Source organism: Pelodiscus sinensis, chromosome 19, assembly GCF_052426305.1.
Source record: "Pelodiscus sinensis isolate ZL-2025 chromosome 19, ASM5242630v1, whole genome shotgun sequence".
Lineage (NCBI taxonomy): Eukaryota > Metazoa > Chordata > Testudines > Trionychidae > Pelodiscus > Pelodiscus sinensis.
In genome coordinates, this window is record NC_143070.1 from 24,297,890 (window position 1) to 24,316,625 (window position 18,736).

At 52.2% G+C, this 18,736-nt stretch overlaps 2 protein-coding genes and 1 non-coding gene across 5 annotated transcripts in view; 1 reads left to right on the forward strand and 2 right to left on the reverse strand.

Moving 5' to 3' along the window:
• The window catches only part of LOC142820483 (butyrophilin subfamily 1 member A1-like), a 646,031-nt gene that overhangs the window by 130,693 nt on the left and 496,602 nt on the right, over nucleotides 1-18,736 (reverse strand). The gene's annotated exons all lie outside the window — the stretch shown is intronic.
• On the reverse strand, nucleotides 4,007-4,088 carry TRNAS-GCU (transfer RNA serine (anticodon GCU)). The gene has a single exon. It is a non-coding gene; the product is annotated as a tRNA-Ser (tRNA).
• LOC149522297 (uncharacterized) lies at nucleotides 6,529-15,231 on the forward strand. 3 transcript variants are annotated; one of them, XM_089771045.1, is made up of 4 exons: nucleotides 6,529-6,731; nucleotides 8,799-8,999; nucleotides 12,936-13,076; nucleotides 13,388-15,231. In XM_089771045.1, exons 1-4 carry the CDS (start codon nucleotides 6,563-6,565, stop codon nucleotides 14,590-14,592), a joined length of 1,716 nt encoding a protein of 571 aa, XP_089627171.1. In that variant the 5' UTR covers nucleotides 6,529-6,562; the 3' UTR covers nucleotides 14,593-15,231. The 3 variants fall into 3 exon arrangements, with proteins under 3 accessions (XP_089627171.1, XP_089627170.1, XP_089627172.1); XM_089771044.1 differs by having other exon boundaries at nucleotides 12,936-13,115; nucleotides 13,388-15,230; XM_089771046.1 differs by lacking the exon at nucleotides 6,529-6,731 and adding an exon at nucleotides 7,135-8,206 and having other exon boundaries at nucleotides 12,936-13,115; nucleotides 13,388-15,230.

Sequence of the window (18,736 nt, forward strand, 5' to 3'; positions counted from 1 at the left end):
GAAAACTGGCTGCCCCCAGGGGCTATACGTTTCCTCACCACAGGGAGGCTTGTTTGCATCCAGCACACACAAGGAAGTGATGGAGGGGAGGAGAAAGAGTACGTCCAGCTGCCTTTTGGGGGTTGAAGGTTCTGCTCAATGTTTCCTGAGGCTGCCCCTTTCCAGAAGTGTTAGGGAGGAAAATGCTGCTGCCATGTTGCCACCTCTGCCTCTCCCTGACATTCATGGATGTTCTTTTCTGGTGCTCTGTGTCTGTTCTCTGCTTCACCCCTTTCCCCTCCCGTGATCCTGCCTGGCTCTGGCTCCCTCCCAGCCATCTGGTTGCCTCCAGGCACTTCCCCAAGTTAACAACTCAGCTATCTCCATGGCTTTGCTTCTGCTAGGCAAAGGGAGGCTGTCAGGTCCCAGCATCTTTCTGCCCAACCAGAGCTGGCTTTTGGGAGACCAAGTAGGGAGAGAGAGGGGCCACTGGAGGCCCTTAGCAAGGAAAACCCTCTTGTGCAATGCCGTTATTCCTGAAAATAATTGGCGTAATGGTATTGCGCAAGAGGGTTTTTCTTGTGCAAGAAGGGGCAATGTAGACAGCTCCTTCTGGCGCATGAGCCTCTTCTGCAAAAATGGTTAATTAGGTATGCAAATGAGGTTCAGTGATATTCCATGCTTAGCCTCATTAGCATACTTCTGACGTAAGAAGCCGTGAGTGCAGACATAGCCAGACTGAGCTGGGTGCAGATAAATGAGGGATGTTTCAGCTACATGTGAATGGATCCATCTAGCAACCACTGCCAGCCACACATAATGGGGGAAAGGGGACTTCAGCCAAGGAAGGAGTGACCCTATGCTGTACTCAGATGCTCAATAAACCCTCCTGTGTCACACTGGCTGGGAGTGGCTCTGGGCTAGACAACAGGGCTGTGTCATTCCTTATGGGAGCGGGAGACCCTTGGAGACCAGAGCGAGTGGACTCCCCAAAAGGGGCACAGAGTGAGAGACAGGCAGTTGGAGGCTCAGAGAGGGGTGGTCCCAGGAGGCAGAGGGACACCAGTGACTGTCAGCTGGCACTTAGCTCCTTGCTTCTCTTCCCCTGCTTCACCTATCAAGGTGTCTCCGCCTGCCCCATGCTGAGAGCCAGGCCCAAGCAGCAAAGAGGCGGCTAGATCCACTTGCCGCCAGGGTCTCACCACCCATCTTCTTCCCTGCCATGGGCAGCCACAGCCGCAGCCCCTTTTGGCCACTGGGTCAGTCCCAGAAGGGAGGCAGGAATGAGGCCAAGTAGTGAGTCAGGCTGAGGGGAGCAGGTAAAGCTCATCTTGCCTTGCAGAACCACTGGCAACGGCTTCGCTGTTGTGCGCTGTTGTGGGAGTCTAGAAATCTTCCCCTAGATCTAATTCCCCTCCCGCAATTTCCCATTTGGAGGGCACCAGTCAAGCAAAGGGAGGGCTCTGGGGTCTCAAGCAGAACAGAGTGTTGGGGGGGGTGCATGTCTATTTGGGGTAGGTTCCTCACTCCTGCACGCCAGGCACACTTATTCCTGCGACGCACAACAGCTGCGTCTAGACTGATTTTCCGCAAATGCTTTTAATGGAAAAGATTTTCAGTTAAAAGCATTTGCGGAAAAGAGCGTCTAGATTGGCACGGATACTTTTCTGCAAAAGCACTTTTTGTGGAAAAGCATCCATGCCAATCTAGATGTGGTTTTGTGCAAGAAAGCCCCGATCGCCATTTTCGCGATCGGGGCTTTTTTGCGCAAAACAATACCGCACATTTGCACAAGAGGGCTTTTGCCCGAACGGGAGCAGCATACCATTTCCACAAGAACACTGACAATCTTACATGAGATCGTCAGTGTTCTTGCAGAAATTCAAGTGGCCAGTGTAGACAGCTGGCAAGTTTTTCCGCAAAAGCATCTGCTTTTGCGGAAAAGCTTGCCAGTCTAGATGCAGCCCTAGGGAACATCTGCAGAGACAGAGATCTAGAGCACTTTTTGGCACCTATGCGGTTTGGTTAGAGCTGAGTGGGACCTTTGTTTTTGTGGAAAAACTTGCCAGTCTAGACGCAGCTGACGTGTCGCAGGGATAAGCGTTAGCCCCAGGAACAAGCACCGTCCTGCAGAAGAGGCACCCCTGCTATGGAGCCAACAAACCCAGGCACCACCCAGCTTAGGTTCCCCAAGGGCACTGACACAGACTCCTGGCACAGAAGAATTCCAAGTCTTGGTTCTGACGGCCAGTGGTTTCCCTTCTTCTGCTTGTTGTCAGCTCACTGCAAAACACCTTGCAACTGTAGGTGAGGCTGAGTGTGTATAAATCCAGCTGTGCTGTTGAACGGCTATTAGGTAGGGAAAGAGAGGTGCCCTCTTGGCCTACTGGAGCAACACACACATGTAAGAAAACTGCAGCTGAAGTTACCTATGTGGGTGACAGGATGGCCAAGTGGTCTAAGGCACTGGACTCAAGATACTGTCTTTCCATCATTTGTGTGTTCTGGTCTCCAAGTGGAGGTGTGGGTTCAAATCCCCCTTCTGACACAGCCTCCATTTTCTATCAAGAGAAGTGGCCTCATTTTGCTGTCTCCCCTGACACTGTAAGAGGACTTGCTTAGCATTTCTCTTAGGATGCATCTACACAGCAGCATTACTTGGGAATAACAGACATTATTCCGAAATAGCAATATGAGCATCTACACAGCAATTCCATTATTCCAACTTCTGTAACACTCCATGCACTGGAATGGGTTACCTAGGCAAGTAGTGGAGTCTCTATCCCTAGAGGTGTTTAAGTCCCAGCATGACAAAGCCCTGGCTGGGTTGATTTAATTGGGATTGATCCTGCTTTGGGCAAGGGGCTGGACTTGATTGCCTTCTAAGGTCTATGATTCAATGATTCTATGATCCAGACCAATGGACTGAGGAGCCAGGAGATTTCCAGGCTGAAGATAGCCAAGCCCACAGGCACAGACAAAGCAAAGTCTCAGCTACTTCCTGCTCAGCCCAGCGGGGTCTTTGTGTGGCCCCCAGACTAAGTTTGCCATTGGCCAGGCACAGAGGCACAGATTCAGCAACACTCACAAGCCCCACAGGAGGGGGCTGGTTTGATGCTTCACCCCATGGCCCAGCAACCGGGGAAATCCACACACACCGCTGGGCACCTCAGGGAGGCGATGCTTCCCCACTGGACAGCACAGAGTCTGAATGTAGAACAGAAACCTTTAATGAAAGAAGGCGAGAAGTAACATGGCATTCGCCCAGGAAAATACCACAAGCAGGGTTCAGAACCAACCCACAAGTAAGTCCCCGCTCAAGGGGATTGAACAATGTCCTTTGCCATTAAAGAAAGTGCCCCATTCACATGCCCAAACTTTCTTTGTACCCCACTCACAGTTGCATCCCTTGCTCAGGGCAGATAAGAACTTGGAAGTGATTTTCAGAGCTCACCTCCCACTCTTGGGAGGTGGGCATAAGGCCTCTCACTCACTCTGCTGGCCACTCGCCACTGCTTCTACCGGCTGCTTGCTGGCCACTTCCTCCAGCCACCCTGCTGGCTACCTGCTGCTGTTCTTACTAGCCACTCCTACGAGCTACCTGCTGTTACCCCTACTGCCCACCTGCTGGCTGCTCCCACCAGCACTGTTCCTACCAGCTATCTTCTATTTCTCCTACCGGCCACCCTGCTGGCTGCTTGCTCCTACCTGCTTCTATGATGGGTTTGGCAGATTCAAATCCTGCTCGTATTGAGTCTGTGTTTTGGTCACTCCCCTATCAAAAAAAGCACAGGTACTCTGCAGGCTGGACACTCTCTTGCACAAGAAGTCTGTAGTGTAGACATAGCCTCAAAGACACCCATGGCCTGGTTGCCTGGAATCTTGTTTGTGAGGTTTACCTTTGAGGGCAGAAGGGATTGAGGGTCCCATCTGGGAGTGTCCCCAGGCTGCAGCAGGCAGGCAGTGTTACAGGAGAAATTGGCACTGAACTGAAGAGATCTCTGGCAGAAGCAAAGCTGCAAACACCTGATGAGGATGGGATTTGAACCCACACATGCAGAGCACACTGGATTAGCAGCCCAGCACCTTAACCACTCGGCCACCTCATCTGAGCTGTAGGTGTGCCTTTCAAACTACAGAAAGTCAGTGTTGCCGGGCCCCTTTGTACCACTCACGGGCTGGCTAAGGACACCCAGGCTACGTCTACATTGGCATGATTTTGCGCAAATACTTTTAACGCAAGAGTTTTTGCGTTACAGCATTTGCACAAGAGAGCGTCTACACTGGCACGTGCTTTTGCGCTAGAGATGTGCTTTTGCGCAAAAGCATCCGTGCCAGTGTAGACGCTCTCTTGGGTAAGAAAGTGTTTAGCTTTCTTGCACAAGAAATTCATGTTGCCTGTCTACTCTGCCCTCTTGCACAAGAAAGCTTATTCCTCATTGGGAGAGGAATAACTCTTCCGGAAGAAGCCCTGTTGTACAATGCTATACTGTAAATTTACTTCTGGAAGAATGCTCGTGCAGTGTAGACAGCTGGCAAATTTTTGCAGAAGAATGTCTGATCTTCCGCAAGAAGCTGCTAGTGTAGACGTAGCCCCAGTGTCCTGTCTGCCCACAGTGGCCAATGCAGGTACCCCTGAGGGAATGAACAAAACAGGGATCCCCAAGTGATCCACCCCCGGTCACCCATTCCCAGCTTCTGGCAAACAGAGGTTCAGGACACCCTCCCTGCCCATTCTGGCTAGTAGCCATTGATGGACCAATGAAGACTCTGGTCAGTTTTCCCTGCCCTGTCCATGCCGTGCTTCCTCTTTTAGAAATGGGAGAACGTTCACTCCCCACCCAATGGGCCTGTTCAGACCATCAGGCCCTAGGCTGAGCAAGTCACAGCAGGTTTATCCCACCCTGCCCCCTCCCTGTGTATATCCTGCCCCTCGCCAACTGCAATAACCCACCTGTAGCTCCCCACACAATCCCCTACCTGAGCTGGCTCCACCACAGCCATTTCCCTGCGCTGCCTCCTGGAAATTGGGACGATCCCGAGCAAAATGGGGACATGAGTCTTCAGCCTGTCAGGGTAAGAGGGGTGTTTGGGGAGTTTTCCAAAGGGCGTTGGGTCCATTTCACACCCCACTTCCCACAGGCTCCCTCCCTGAAGACAGACACTCTAGGCTGTGCCATGCTGGGAAACCCTCAATCGTGCTGCAGCAATACAGGCCTGACACCTCCCCCCAGGCTCTTTTACACCCTCCCAGGGACAGAGTCTCTGAGACAAATGCTAGAAAAGAGCAGAAGTTCCAAACCTGCCTCTCTGGGGGATTCTCTGACAGTGTCCCTGAGGACAGGAAGTCCCCCACCCCGGTCACATGGAGACTGGGAGGGGCAGGAACTGGCTTTTCCTTCCTGCCCCTTGCTCCCAAGACAATCTGCCCAGGATGACCTATGAATGGGTCTGGGCAGCTTGGGGGCTGGGAACCTCTCTCCCTACTTTCTGCACCTGCTGCCTCTTCTGCTCTATCCAGTCCCTCTCCTGCCCTCTCCCCTGTGCGGGGAGCGCTGGTGCCTACGTGTCCATGAGCATTTGCCCTCCAGTGGGATCTTGGCTGTGTTACTGAGACCTGCAGACATACAGGGGCTTCCCTCCCCTCGGGCACAAACTCAGGCTGGAATAGGCTGAGTCACTTTCCTGCCTCTCCCGAGCTTTGTCCCCCGTTCTCTCCCCGTCACCGGCCGCTGATGCCAGCAAAGCCTGGGACTGCCGCAAGGGGCCAGTAACAGGCACCAGGGAATGTACCCAGCCAGAGTGGGGCCAGAGGGGCCGCAGGGAATGTCTCCCTGCTACAGACCCACCTGAGCGCCTAGATCAGGGTGTCAGAGGCAGTATTATCTGACCCAGGGAACTCGGCCAGCTCTGGGGCTTTGTACCCTGAGCAGACAGACACCAGCCTCCTCTGCCTGTGCTGAAACCAGGGACCCCTCCCCACATGCCTGAGCCCCTCTGGGCTGCCCCCCACTCCCCAGGGACAGTTCAGCAGATGCAGCTTTGGTTCGCTGGGCTGGAATCACTAGACCTGAACCAGACCCGGAGAAGCAGGATTTTTAAGTGACCAGGAACCAGACTCGACCCATCATTTGTCTTGTAACTCGGAGAAACTGAGCTGGGCAATCCCAGCGCGGTAGCGTGACTCCGGTTTGACACCGAATCCTGGGCACCAATCACCCAGCAGCCGCGCGTCCCCCCAGGTGCCGAGAGGGGTTTTAACAGGGACGTTCAATGGGGAGCCGTGCGCTGGGGGGGGGCTGCCCCGGGTATTTGCCTTGGAACTGCTGCGCCCTGAGACCCGAGGGAAGTTTCCCGCCCCCGGCTGGCGAGAGCAGCTGCAGGGAAGCAGATTCGCAGGCACAGCCCCGCCCCCCAGTGTCCCGGTCCCAGCTCCGCCCCTAGAATTCTCGCTCCTCCTGCACGTGGGCGGGGGCGGGGCCGGGCAGCTCCCGGTCTGAGCTACGCCCTGGCTCAGGCCCCGGACCGGAGTCACTGACCCGCTGCGCATGCGCGGCCTGACGCCCCTCCCCCCCAATTCCGTATGGGCGGGGTGTTCAGCTCGCCCGCCCGCCCGTCACGCCCCGCCCCTGCTCTGGCCCCGCCCATCCCCGCACGCGGCAGGGGGAGCCGTTGGGTCCGTTACTCGCTGCGCTGCAGCTTCCGCTTCCGGGCAGAGGCGCCGCCGAGCTGGAGGAATCGGAGGAGCCGAGGTGGGCGCGGAGGCCAGGGGGGGTTTGCCCTGGGGAGGCTCTAAGATCACGTGACACCGACCCCACCTGCAAACCGTTTCTAACGTCTCGTGGGGCATCCCAGTGCGCGCATGCGCAATGTAATACCTGGGGGGGGGCGGGGCGATGATGCGGGTCTCGCGCTGGGGTTGACTCGTGGGAGCCTGGTGCCCGCTGGTTCCCGGCCCCTCCCCCCTCCCGGCCCCAGGAGCCCCGCCCCCCCAGCCAGCCCGGGAACGAGATTTCCTAGATGGGGGGGGAGAAGGGCCCCCGCGGGTCGGATCCAATCAGGGCCTGGGGGTGGGGGGAGCCCCCGGCCAGTCAGGGCTTTGGGGGAGGAAAGCGGGGGGGGGGGGCGCTTTGAAGCCAGGCGCGCGGTGCCTAGTGGGAAGGGGGCAAAGGGGGGGGTCCCCTCCGGACGAGCTGTGCTCTGGGATGGGAAAGCCCAGAAGCGCCCTGGCCCCGCCCCGCCCGGATTAGGCCCCGCCCCTTCTGGGCCAGCCGGGGGGGCCGCTGTAAGAAATTTTTGAAGTGGCCCCGGGCCAGAAATTGTTGCCCACCCCTGTCCTAGTGTCTCGTGTGTCAGTCCCTGCGGGCTGACAGCGATATTGCTCCATTGCCGTGTGGGGGCTGCTAGAAGGAGCCTCCGAGCTCTTCAGTGCAGAGCTTGTGGCAATGAGAACCCCTTAGGCCATGTATCTGTTGAAGCAGCTTATCCCATAGCGTGTAAACTCAGGGGTGTAGGACAGTGGTTCCCAGCCTGTGGTCAGCAGACTCCTAGTGCTCTGCAATGGTGCTGTATGGGGTCTGTGAAAAGTTTAAAATACAGATTAAAGTAAATGTACCGTGTACAAAACACTTATGTATTTGAATTAATAATATTGTACGTTGTGTAATTATAAATATATATTTAATATTTTATTTCCGTGATCGTGTTTTCAAATAATGGAGTGTTTGAAAACACCTATTTTGTTTGGCGGGAGGGGTGTCCGTACAATTTTAATAGATTGAAAAGGCATCCATGTGCTCAAAGAAGTTGGGAGCCCACTGCTGCTGGAGCTTTCTTTTGCTTCTGTTTTTGTCCAGGGCCTAGTGGAATGGGACCCCTTGTGCTATGCTTAGGTCTATTAGATGCTGTGACTACTCATTTTCTTTGAATGCTTGTTTGGTTTATATGATTTCTGGTTGTCTATCTTGTGTCATATTTGGCGAGACCCTCTGACAGGTAGCAGGAGTTGTCTTGATCAAGAGCTTGGTTGTGCCAACCGGTGTCTTGCTCCCCCTCTCGTGTGATGGCCTGGGCTCTAATGTGAAGTGAAATGTGGATCATCCTACACTTGTCAGCTGGAGCATATATAAAGCCAGCAGGTGTAACTGAACCTGGGACTGCATTAGTCTCTTGCATGGCCTGGACTTCCAGGATCCACGCATGGCTCAGCCTGGATCCCCTTTAATGGGTATGTCAAAGTGTCCCAATTTATCCAGGTAGATTCAGGTATCGCTTTAATTCAATCGGGGTACCATTAGGTGTCTGATTAAATACATGAAATAATGATCCTGCCTGATGGTGTGAATCTCTGAGCCTTAGACTCTCATCCTGCAAACATTCAGCAGCTCCATTTAATTTTAAGCGTCTGAATGTTTCACTTCTGCCAATTTAGTCCTGAGGAGAGCACCTAGGTCTCTGCTGCAAATAAATGGATGAAAACTAGGGGTTTGAAATATAGGAGCCTCAATGTAGACACTTACATCCATGTTCAGGCAGTTGAATACAGGGCTTGTTTTTCAGAACTCCTCGGTGCTCAGAATCAAATCCCATTCCTGCAGGTGCAGGAATGTTGAAACTCAAACCATGTATTGAGAGAAATGCATATGGTTTTTGGGCTCTAACTTGTGTGTGTTGCTTATAGAATATCTAGACTCAAACTTTTGCCCAAAATGGCAGTATCTGGCATGTGTCACCAGGGATAGAGTCTGGGGAGAATGGGGATGTGGAAAGGGTTACAGCCCCTTCTGAAATATCGCCAATTGCTCTTCTCCTCCTGCCAGGCTGCAGAACACCCATGTCTGTCTCCAGCTCAGCCCCCGGACTGCAGAGCCAGGGAGAAGAGATGGCCATGGTGGAGCTGGTGAGCTTCAAGGAGGTGGCTGTGTATTTCTCTGAGGAGGAATGGGCTCTGCTGGACCCGGGCCAGAGAGCCCTCTACAGGGATGTGATGCAAGAGAATTATGAGGCTGTGAGCTGGCTGGGTAAGGAGCCCTAATGAAATGTTAAGTAGCATGTTCATTTGCATTTTGTTTACCCCTTTTGCAATATACATTGCATACGTTACAGGAAAATGTACATTCCTTTTAGAGTGTAATACTGTATTATGAAAGTTAGCCATATACATTTTTGTGTAAAATGGAACTATTTCCTTTGTGCTCACAGAGTTTTCATATACTAGTCTCAAAATAATAGTCTGGTTATCAGCCACCTTATGGCTCAGTGTTTCTAAGATTGCTGTTTTCCTGTGATTCTTTCACTATAGCTCTTATTTTCTATCTTACCAAGAAATAAGATGCAGAATCTCTTCCATTTGCCTGGTTCTGGCTGCCCCATGTAAGAGCCACAACTTGGTTTATCAAAAGATATTGAACTCTTCATACCTTTAAGATTAAATGCTAAATACCAAAAGCCAAGCAACACTAGTTACCTGTGTATGGCAAGAAAGTGTCTTGTCAGTTTTACAATTTGAAATGAAATGGCGTTATTAAAAACCAATTCATTTCATGCTTTCAGAACAGAATTTTACAAATCATGATTGCTGGTTAAATTCTAAAACCCTTGTATTGTGAGTGTGAGTGTGAGTGTGAGTGTGAGTGTGAGTGTGAGTGTGAGTGTGAGTGTGAGTGTGAGTGTGAGTGTGAGTGTGAGTGAGAGAGAGAGAGAGAGAGAGAGAGAGAGAGAGATTTTCATAGACATGCACCTCAGATTGTCTCCTTGCCTGGATTATTTACAGACATTTCTTTTGGAAGGGCCCATTTTTCCATCAGAATAGCTGCAAAGAAACCAAGAATTCGTTTCCTATAACAATTTAAGTCAATAGCATGTACACAACATTCAACTGCTCAGTTCTTCCCCACGCTTTGCAGATTTAACTTCTCACTCGCTTTTTCCTTAAATTGCTAGCTTTTATCTCCCAAAATGACCATACCAAGTTCCCTCCATTCACAGGAATCTGAATTCCCTGGGATTGTACGCTTTTCCGTACTCCTCTCACTATGCTTTCCCCTGTCTGACAGTTGTTAAAGTTTACCTGTTGTGTGCCAACTTGTCTGGGCCTCAGTCGTATTTCTTGTGCTGAATGATACCCTTCCATGGACACAGGCCTGTTTCAATACCCATTTAGCAAGGAGAATGGCCCTCTCAAATAGCCTCCACCTCTCCTGGCCCTGAAGAAATTTTTAAATGCCCTCTTTTTGTATACCTCTGGTGGGAGTGGAAAGGCATTTTTCTTTAATGTGCCTGCTTGACCCTTCAGAGGCAGATTCTTTGATTTAAGGTGATTAAAAATCCATACACGTCTCAGTCATTCTGGCTGCCAGCACACGCTTATGGGTAACAACGTGCTTCTTCAGCAATTTGCTGCATAATTTCTATTTTACTTCTAAGATTAGTAACTTCCTCCTGCAAGCCTACCAGGCCCTCACACAGAGCCTGTATCAGCACAGCCACTTTCTTCTCCTGGGAAATTGTGAATGAAAGAGAGCATTCTACCCATCCCTTACTGGTCAGCCAATCCTGACATTCCCCAGAGGAATACTCAAAAGGTCCCCCTGTTTTCCTGTTAACTTTATGATAAAATTCCTAACAGTTGTTGCAGACTTATCCAAGCAATCCGTCAAGATGGGATCAGGCATGACTGTCCCCTATAATCCTGTTTGTAATGCCAGATGTTAAAGAAGAAACAGGATACTCGGGAGTGGATTGGGTATACACCTCTTTATTGCAGATACTCATTCCCCTCAGGTACCCAACACTCCCTTGTGAGTGAGCAATGTTTTGGCACCAGTTACGCTCCTTTATCCATTTTAGTATGTTAATTCACATGTCTTATCCGCATAGACCTTATTCAGTAATGTTAACTCCCATATGATGAATATTAATAGGCAGGTGATATATATTATTATACCCGCCCCTGTTTACAGGATTTTCAGTTAGATCAGCACTTTTCTGCATTACAGACTTCTCATGTCAGAAGGTTACAAAGGATGTGACCCTGAAAGTATTTTTAGAGAGTAAGTAAAAATAAGCAAGACACAAAACAAGACACTTCAGTACAACTGTCTTTCTAGGCTGCAAGATGACAGGAAATATCCAGTTTATAACATCAGAAAGGACAATGCCTACTCTGGCCATCCCCCTACCACTGTTGTATTCTTTCCTGGGCCCCTATTAATTCCTACATATCCCAACAGCTTTCAGCGCCATGCTCTTTTCTGGGGCACAGGGGAGTCAGACTCTTAAGGGCCATGCTAATTCATCCCCATCTCTCCAGCTTTCAGGGGCCAGAACCAGGATACGGTCCAGCCTACATTATTTCTCATTCACAAACCATTCACCTGCCTTCCTTGGATTAGTTCCATGTGTTGGGAGGGCTCTAGGTTCTGCAGGTTTGGAAATATGCAGGAGTTTAGCTCCAGAACTTTGTGTGGGTCAGCAAGCCCCCCGGAGCCCACAGATCATTACAACTCCTAGTGAAGGCAAGACACCATCCTCTGTCATTGAGATGTGGGGATTCAATGGGCCATACCCCTCTTCCCCCAACCAGAGTGATTCTCAGAACAGAAGGTTCATTAGGTCATAGAGATACTTCATAATCTAGGGCAGTTGTCCCCAACCTTTAGAGGCTCCCGGGCGCCCGGGTGGTGGGGCTGCGCGTCCGGGGGCACGCCAGGGGACGGGGATGCCCTTGCACCCGGCGCCGGCATGTACCCCGGGGCTGGGGCCGCCCGAGCGCCTTGTGCTGTGGGTGCAGGGCCAGCGCTGCCGCGCGCCTGTGGCCGGCGCCGGCACCAGCGCCGCTTGAGCGCCACACGCCTGAGCGCCTGCATGTGCCCTGGGGCTGGGGCCCCCCGAGCGCCACGCACCCGGCGCTGGTGCGTGTTGCACGCCTGGGGCCGGCGCCTACCCAGGTTGTCGGCGGGCATGCACAAATGCCCTGACAGGCGCCATGGCACCCATGGGCACCGAGTTGGGGACCACTGGTCTAGGGATGTAAATGAGTATTGGACTGATTAACTACCATTAAGTCTAGGCTTGTGTTTTGGAAACAGGAAAGGGGGGAGGGGCAGAAGCCAGTGCTGTTGGAGGCAGCCGAATGGGTGGGGACACCAGGGGAGGCTGCTTCAAAGCATCTCTGCCTACGGCAGATCTCTGGGACTGCCCCACAGAGAAGCGCTGCTGGACCCAGCAAAAGGCAGGACTGAGTAAGCCCAGCTCAGCTCAGCCCAACTTCTACAACATTTTAAACTGCAGCGGGAGTAGCTCCTGAACGTGATGAGAGCTGAGACTGAGTGCATCTTCCCTTATTGACTAATAGTGTACTCGATAACAATTCTGTCAACTACACTAAGTTAAATACCCACTTCTTAACATCCCTAGAACAGACTTGTTAGCACAGGACCCAAGAGCAATCGGTACAATCCATGTTAGGGAGAAGGGGGCCCAGAGCCAAAGACCCTGCCCCTCATCTCTGACCACAAGTAAGGGCAACTCACTTCCAGCTGCCACTGTTCATCCCTGGCTGCAGCCAGCCCTGTCTCAAGCCTTTCTCTAGCTTCACAAAGGTGTTGTCTGGTCACACCCTGCACCCAGGCTCAGATTACCGTGAGCCTGGGCAGTTGTGAATATGCTGGCTTGGGCATCCTCCCACAGTGAGTCACCCCCATCTAGATAGTGTTGCAGTGCCCAGGGAAACTGAGGCGCACGGAGGGTTGCCATAGTACAGCAGAAATCACATGCAACATAACTCTCTCACAGTCCTCACCTAATTCTGCCCGACAAGTCTGTTGCTCTCAAGTTGTCTGAGTTACCACAGTTTTCTGTAGACTTGGTTTGAGCACAGGGAATCTTCCTTGTGACACATACTCTACCCCCAGATTCCATGTGTCTTCACCTTGCCTGATTTCTCCCCTATGCAGGATTCTCCATTTTCAACCCTGACCTGATTCTTTGGCTGGAACAAGGGGAAGTGCCGTGGGCCCTGATTCTCAAAGAAACAGAGCTCCTGAGACAAACTGGTGCGGTTGAGGAGTCAGGGAAACTGAGCCAGAAACTATCCGGTGAATGCAGGCAGAAGCTGGGTTTCCCCAAAATGAGCAGTGAGTAAGAGACCTGACTTCCACCCCATTTCTCCCAGGTAGGGCTGCAGGTGTTATCCTGGCAACCACCTGTCACAGCTCCCCAACCATCATGTTAGCTGTCAGGAGTTTCCTCCATTGGGGATGTTTGGGTGGGGTGTGGAAGCAGAATCCAATGTCTCACTTTCCCAAACTATTATTGTTTTGTGCTTTCTGTCTTTGCCATTCCCCTGTGGGTCCTTTCTCCCCACTACAGACAGTGAGTTCTGCCTCGATTCCCTCTCCCCTTGCAGGTGCTAGGACAGTGAGGGAGAACAATGAGAATCAACAGCAGGATGGTCCTGGCACCATAGAATCACAGGGAATGTTTCTGGAAGGAGATGAAAGGGATTCTTCCCAGTGTGTGAAACAGAGGGAAACCTGGGGAAATCAACACAGGGCAGAAAGGCAATTGGACAACAATCCAAGCAGGAAAGCAGAGGAATCCGTGGAATGTGGAGGAGGATCCAAGGATCCCAAGGAAATTTTAGCCCAGCAGACAAATCACAATGGAAAGAAACGCTGTGATGAATGCTCAGATTGTGAGAAAATATTAAGTGAGAAGTCAGGCCTTATTCTGTCCCAGAGAGGGCACACAGGAGAGAGACTCTGCAAATGCCTGGAGTGTGGAGAAAGTTTGATTGGTCTGTCATCCCGTATTGAACCTGAGGTTACCCCCATGGGAGAGAAATCCCATAAATGCTCTGAGTGTGGGAAAAGTTTCACTTTCAGATCACACCTTAGTAGCCATCAGAAAACCCACATTGGAGAGAGACCATATAGATGCTTGCAATGTGGGAAAAGCTTCAAACAGAAGTCAAGCCTTATTGTACATCAGAGAATCCACACAGGAGAGAGACCATATAAATGCCCTGAGTGTGGAAAAGATTTCACTGAACGATCAACCCTCAGTAGGCATGAGAGAACCCACACAGGAGAGAGACCATATAAGTGTTTCCATTGTGGGAAAAGTTTCCGATTCAGTTCAAACCTTTTTATCCATCAGAGAGTGCACACGGGAGAGAGGCCGTATAAATGTCAGGAGTGTGGGAAAGCTTTTGCTGTACACGCATACCTCCTTAACCACAAGAGAACCCATACAGGAGTGAGACCATATAAATGCCACGAGTGTGGGAAAGGATTCACTGTACGATCAGACCTCATTAGACATGAAAGAACCCACACAGGAGAGAGACCGTATAAGTGCTTCCATTGTGGGAAAAGCTTCAGTGTGAGTTCGTACCTTTTTGTCCATCAGGGTGTGCACACGGGAGAGAGGCCATATAAATGCAACAAGTGTGGAAAAGATTTCACTTTTCAATCAGCCCTGAGTAAGCATGAGAAAACCCACATGGCAGAGAGACCATGTAAGTGCTTTGACTGTGGAAAAAGGTTCAAAGAGAGGTCACACCTTGTAAGCCATCAGAAAGTGCACAAGCGAGAGAGAGAGACCCTATAAATGTCAGACGCTTCAGGGGGTAGCTGAATGAGTCTGCACAGCAGGGGTGACCAACCCGTTAGAGACAAAAAGCCAAAATAGAGGTGGTGGTGGGGCATTTTTGAGTGAAAAGACCCCAAAGACTTGCACTGGGAGAAAATAGGTGCTGATACGCTGTCCTGTGGCATGCCATCACAAAAAATGCACTGGGAAGGGGTGAGAGGTGCAAGCTCTGGGAGGGAATTTGGGTGCAGGAGGAAGTAGAGAAGATGCTGGGTCAGAGAGGGGTTCCAGGCTGGAGAGTGTTGGGGTCAGGTAGAAAGTTGGGGTTCTGTGCAAGCTGAAGGCTTGTGGCGGTGAGGGTGCAGGAGTTTGGGCTGGGGTGCATGTGGGGCTCAAGGAAGGGAGGCTGGGAGTATAATGGGCTCGGGACAGGTTTGCGGTGTGTGGATGGTGCAGGGATGTTGTGGCAGAAGATTGGGGATGTGGGGGTGCAGGAGTTTGGGGATGTGAGAGGCTCAGAATGGGGGATTCCAGTGTATGAGAGGGATTCCAGTGTATGGGATCTGGGAGGTTGCAGGAGTGTTATGATGCTGTGACCAGATGGGGGCTTGGTAGCCAGGCTTCATTTTTAAATAAAATGTCAAACACAAAAGGTTTCAGTGTTGTCTTTATTTATGGGGGGGGGGCAGGGAACCTCTTTTGAGTCGGGGTCATTGACCCACAGAAAAATCAGTCAGGGCCACAAAAGTGAGATGCAAAAAAACCACCCATCCAAAAAACCCCTAAATCTCACTAATGTGGCCCCAACTGTGTTGGTGGGGGCAGGGGAACAGGTTGCTGGGGCACAGTGCTGGGGGGTGCTGTGGCAGGAGGCTGGGACAGGATGCTGGTGGGTACTGGGGCAGGGGGTTGGTGGGGTCTGGGGCAGGGTACTCAGTGGGGGTCTGGCCAGGGGGAAGGTACAGAGACAGCTGGGGCTGTTCTTCCCTTCCCCTCCGTTACCTTCTCCTAAACAACTGGTGCACATCCTGAAATGCCTGGTCTGTTGCTCTGCCGGGATCTTCCTGCTGCCTCCCTGTGCAGGGGGTGTATGTGTGTGTGTAGGAGTCTGAGGACTGCATGCCAGCTCCAACTTCTCAGGAAGCGTACACTTCCTGGCTACGTCTACACTGGCCCCTTTTTCGGAAGGGGCATGCCAATTTTGAAAGTGGGAATAGGGAAATCCGCGGGGGATTTAAATATCCCCCGCGGATTTAAATAAACATGTCCGCCGCTTTTTTTCCGGCTTGGGGAAAAGCCGGAAAAAAAGCGTCTAGACTGGCCTGATCCTCTGGAATAAAGCCCTATTCCGGAGGATCTTTTATTCCTACTTCAAAGTAGTATGCTGTATGCTTCCTGAGAAGTTGAGCTGTCATGCAGTCCTGGAATTCCTATTCCTTTCCCCCCTCTGCCCCCAGAACAGGCAGGCAACGGGGAAAAGTCCGCGTAGTATGACAGCAACATCATTTCAGGAAGTGTGCCAGCTGTTTAAGGGAGGGGAAGGGCAGCCTGCGCTCTTCTTGAGACACAGGACCTAGTTTGTAGCTATGAGACTTCTCCCTGCTCGCCACAGGAAGCCAGTGTGCTACCTCCATTTTCACTGGCAGTAGCATCAGCAAGGGCTTTTTGGGCATGGGAGGGAATTAGGGGGCGCTGGAACACCTCGCAATCAACTGGTCATGCCCCTGCAGTCGACAAGTTGATCGCTATTGACAGGCTGGTGACCACGGCTCTAAACGCAATCCTTCTCCTTTCCCCTAGAGCCAGGACCACTGCTCTAATCCAGTCCCCCTCCTCTTTCTCAGAGCCAGGCACAACTCCTTCCTCTCTCCCCCCCCCCCACTCTAACTCAATCCCCTTCCCCAGAGCCAGGTACCCCCCCACTCTAACCCAATTCCCCTCCTCTTCCCCAGAGTGAGGCACCCCCTCTGCTCTAACCCAATCCCCCCCAAGCCAGACACCTCCCCTCCCTTCTCTAACCCATTTCTTCTCCCCCCACTTTCCCCCAACCTTATGCTCAGGTCCTGGAGCCACTGCCACCACGTGCACCCGGGATGCCATGTGCACCCCCATACACACCTGATCCCCCCCTCCCTTCTCCAAAGCCAGGCATCTCCCCCCCCCCATAACCCAATTTCCCTCCCTTCCAAACTTATGCCCAGATCCCAGAGCCGCTACTACACCTGAAGCCCTCGCCACTGGTGAAGCCCCTGTTGGAGTCACTGGGCTCCACTGGGCACTGCCTGGACTCAGGCCTCCCCGGTGCCAACCTAAGGGCTCTGGAGAAGACAGGGCAGCTCTGTGGGCAGAGTCCAGAGCCCCTGGCTGGGAAAGGATCAGTAAGCAGCTTTGAGGCTGGGCTGCTGCACAGTTTAGGCAGGGGTGGGCAATGACTTTTGATGGGGAACCACTCCCAAGCCTGCACTTTTCCATGCTATTATCGGAGGAGGTGGGGGTCTGGGATGGAGGCTGGATGCAGACAGGAGCCTGGGGCAGAGGACTGGGGTGCAGGAATGGTTGCAGGGTGTTGGATTGTGACTTGGGGCAGAGGATTGGGGTGCAGGATCTGGGAGGGGTGTGGGTTCAGGTGGGGGGAGAGGGTTTGGTTTACGTGCGGTACCCGGGGGTTGAGGGAAGGGAGGGGCTGGGGTGTCAGTCAGGCTCTGGCTGGGAGACTTACCTGGCTCACTCCCGGCCAGCAGCCCAGCACATTTCTCAGGCAGCCTGTCTGCCTTGTCCCCACACAAGCTGCAGGGGCCATCTGGGTCGATGAATAAGACCCTGAGTGGAGGGGGGATGACGCTTCATATGGCCAGAAACCAGCCAATGGGATTGTGCTGGGAACAGGGACACTAACGGCCCAGCAGTCCCTGTTCTCAGCAGCTTGCGGGGGTGGGGCAAGCAGGGAGTGTCTTGATGGGCTAGATACAGCCCGCTGGCCTGTATTGCCCAGGCCTGGCTAAGGGTACGTCTAGACTACATGCCTCTGTCGCCAGAGGCATGTAGATTAGGCTACCCGACAGAGTAAAATGAAGCGGCGATTTAAATAATCGCCGCTTCATTTAAATTTACATGGCTGCCGCGTTGAGCCGACAAACAGCTGATCAGCTGTTTGTCGGCTCAGCGCGATAGTCTGGACGCTCCCCTGCCGACATCAAAGGGAGTTGTCGACAACCCAGGTATGCCTCATCCCAGGAGGACTGAAGCCCACCCCAATTTCAGCATTAAGGATTGCTTGGAAATGAGAAAGCAGCTAAAGTAACACTGGTGGAACTTGAACCCACAACCTTTGACTGTCTAGTTGGGTTCACACTAGCCACTACAGCATAAATGCCCAACATGCTTTCCATTGCACCACAAAGCTTGATGCACTGCTGAGTTTGTTATCTCCACTCTCTGCTTTGCAGCACGGCAATTGCTGGGGGAAAAGAAAGGGGAGCCAGGTCTGTCTCTTGTGGGAGAGCAGGTACCAAAAGGGAGGGGGCCACTGAGCACCCAACAGTGAAAATAAGGAATAAGAACTGAACTACAGTTGGCGAACGTGGCCATGGATCCCACTGCCTCTCGCATGCTAAGCAAGCGCTCTACCTCTTGAGCTAATTCCCCTGCCTAGAAAAGCTTTTGCTACCTCCCCTACCTTGTTCCGGAGCCCTCAACATCGCTGCCGCTGCCCAAGGCTCCGTTCTGAAAGGGCCACTTGTGAGACTGACACCCGTGGGCCGGCTAGCTCGGAGGTTTAGAGGACGTGGTGCTCATATCGCACAGACACGTCTTAAGAGCAAGCCCCTTGTTTCAAACCATAACGGGCTCGCTATTCCGACGTCCCTGCATGGCAGGAGGAGGGAGGGACGTTTTGGAATAGCGATTTATTTCAAAGTAAGTGCTGTGTAGCCAGCCCCAAATTACAAAATAAGCTATTTCAAAATAGGCGCATCGATTATTTTGAACTATGGGACACAACCCTAGTGAGTTAGAGCTGAACTCTGCCCCCAGCTCCCTGCTTCACCCACCCAGGTACTGACTCCCTCACTACCATGGGGCTGTTTGCATTGGCCTCTTCTCTCTGTAGCCAGGCTTCAGCCAGGACTGAGACTCAGGCAGGAGAATGTGACCCGGCTCCCTG

Bases quoted from the DNA above. Each gene is read 5' to 3' on its own strand.
- LOC149522297 (XM_089771044.1), top strand. From the start codon at position 6,563: ATGGGCGGGGTGTTCAGCTCGCCCGCCCGCCCGTCACGCCCCGCCCCT. The intron at 9,000-12,935 runs GTAAGGAGCCCT...TCCCCTATGCAG, and splicing joins TGAGGCTGTGAGCTGGCTGG to GATTCTCCATTTTCAACCCT. The intron at 13,116-13,387 runs GTGAGTAAGAGA...CTCCCCTTGCAG, and splicing joins GGGTTTCCCCAAAATGAGCA to GTGCTAGGACAGTGAGGGAG.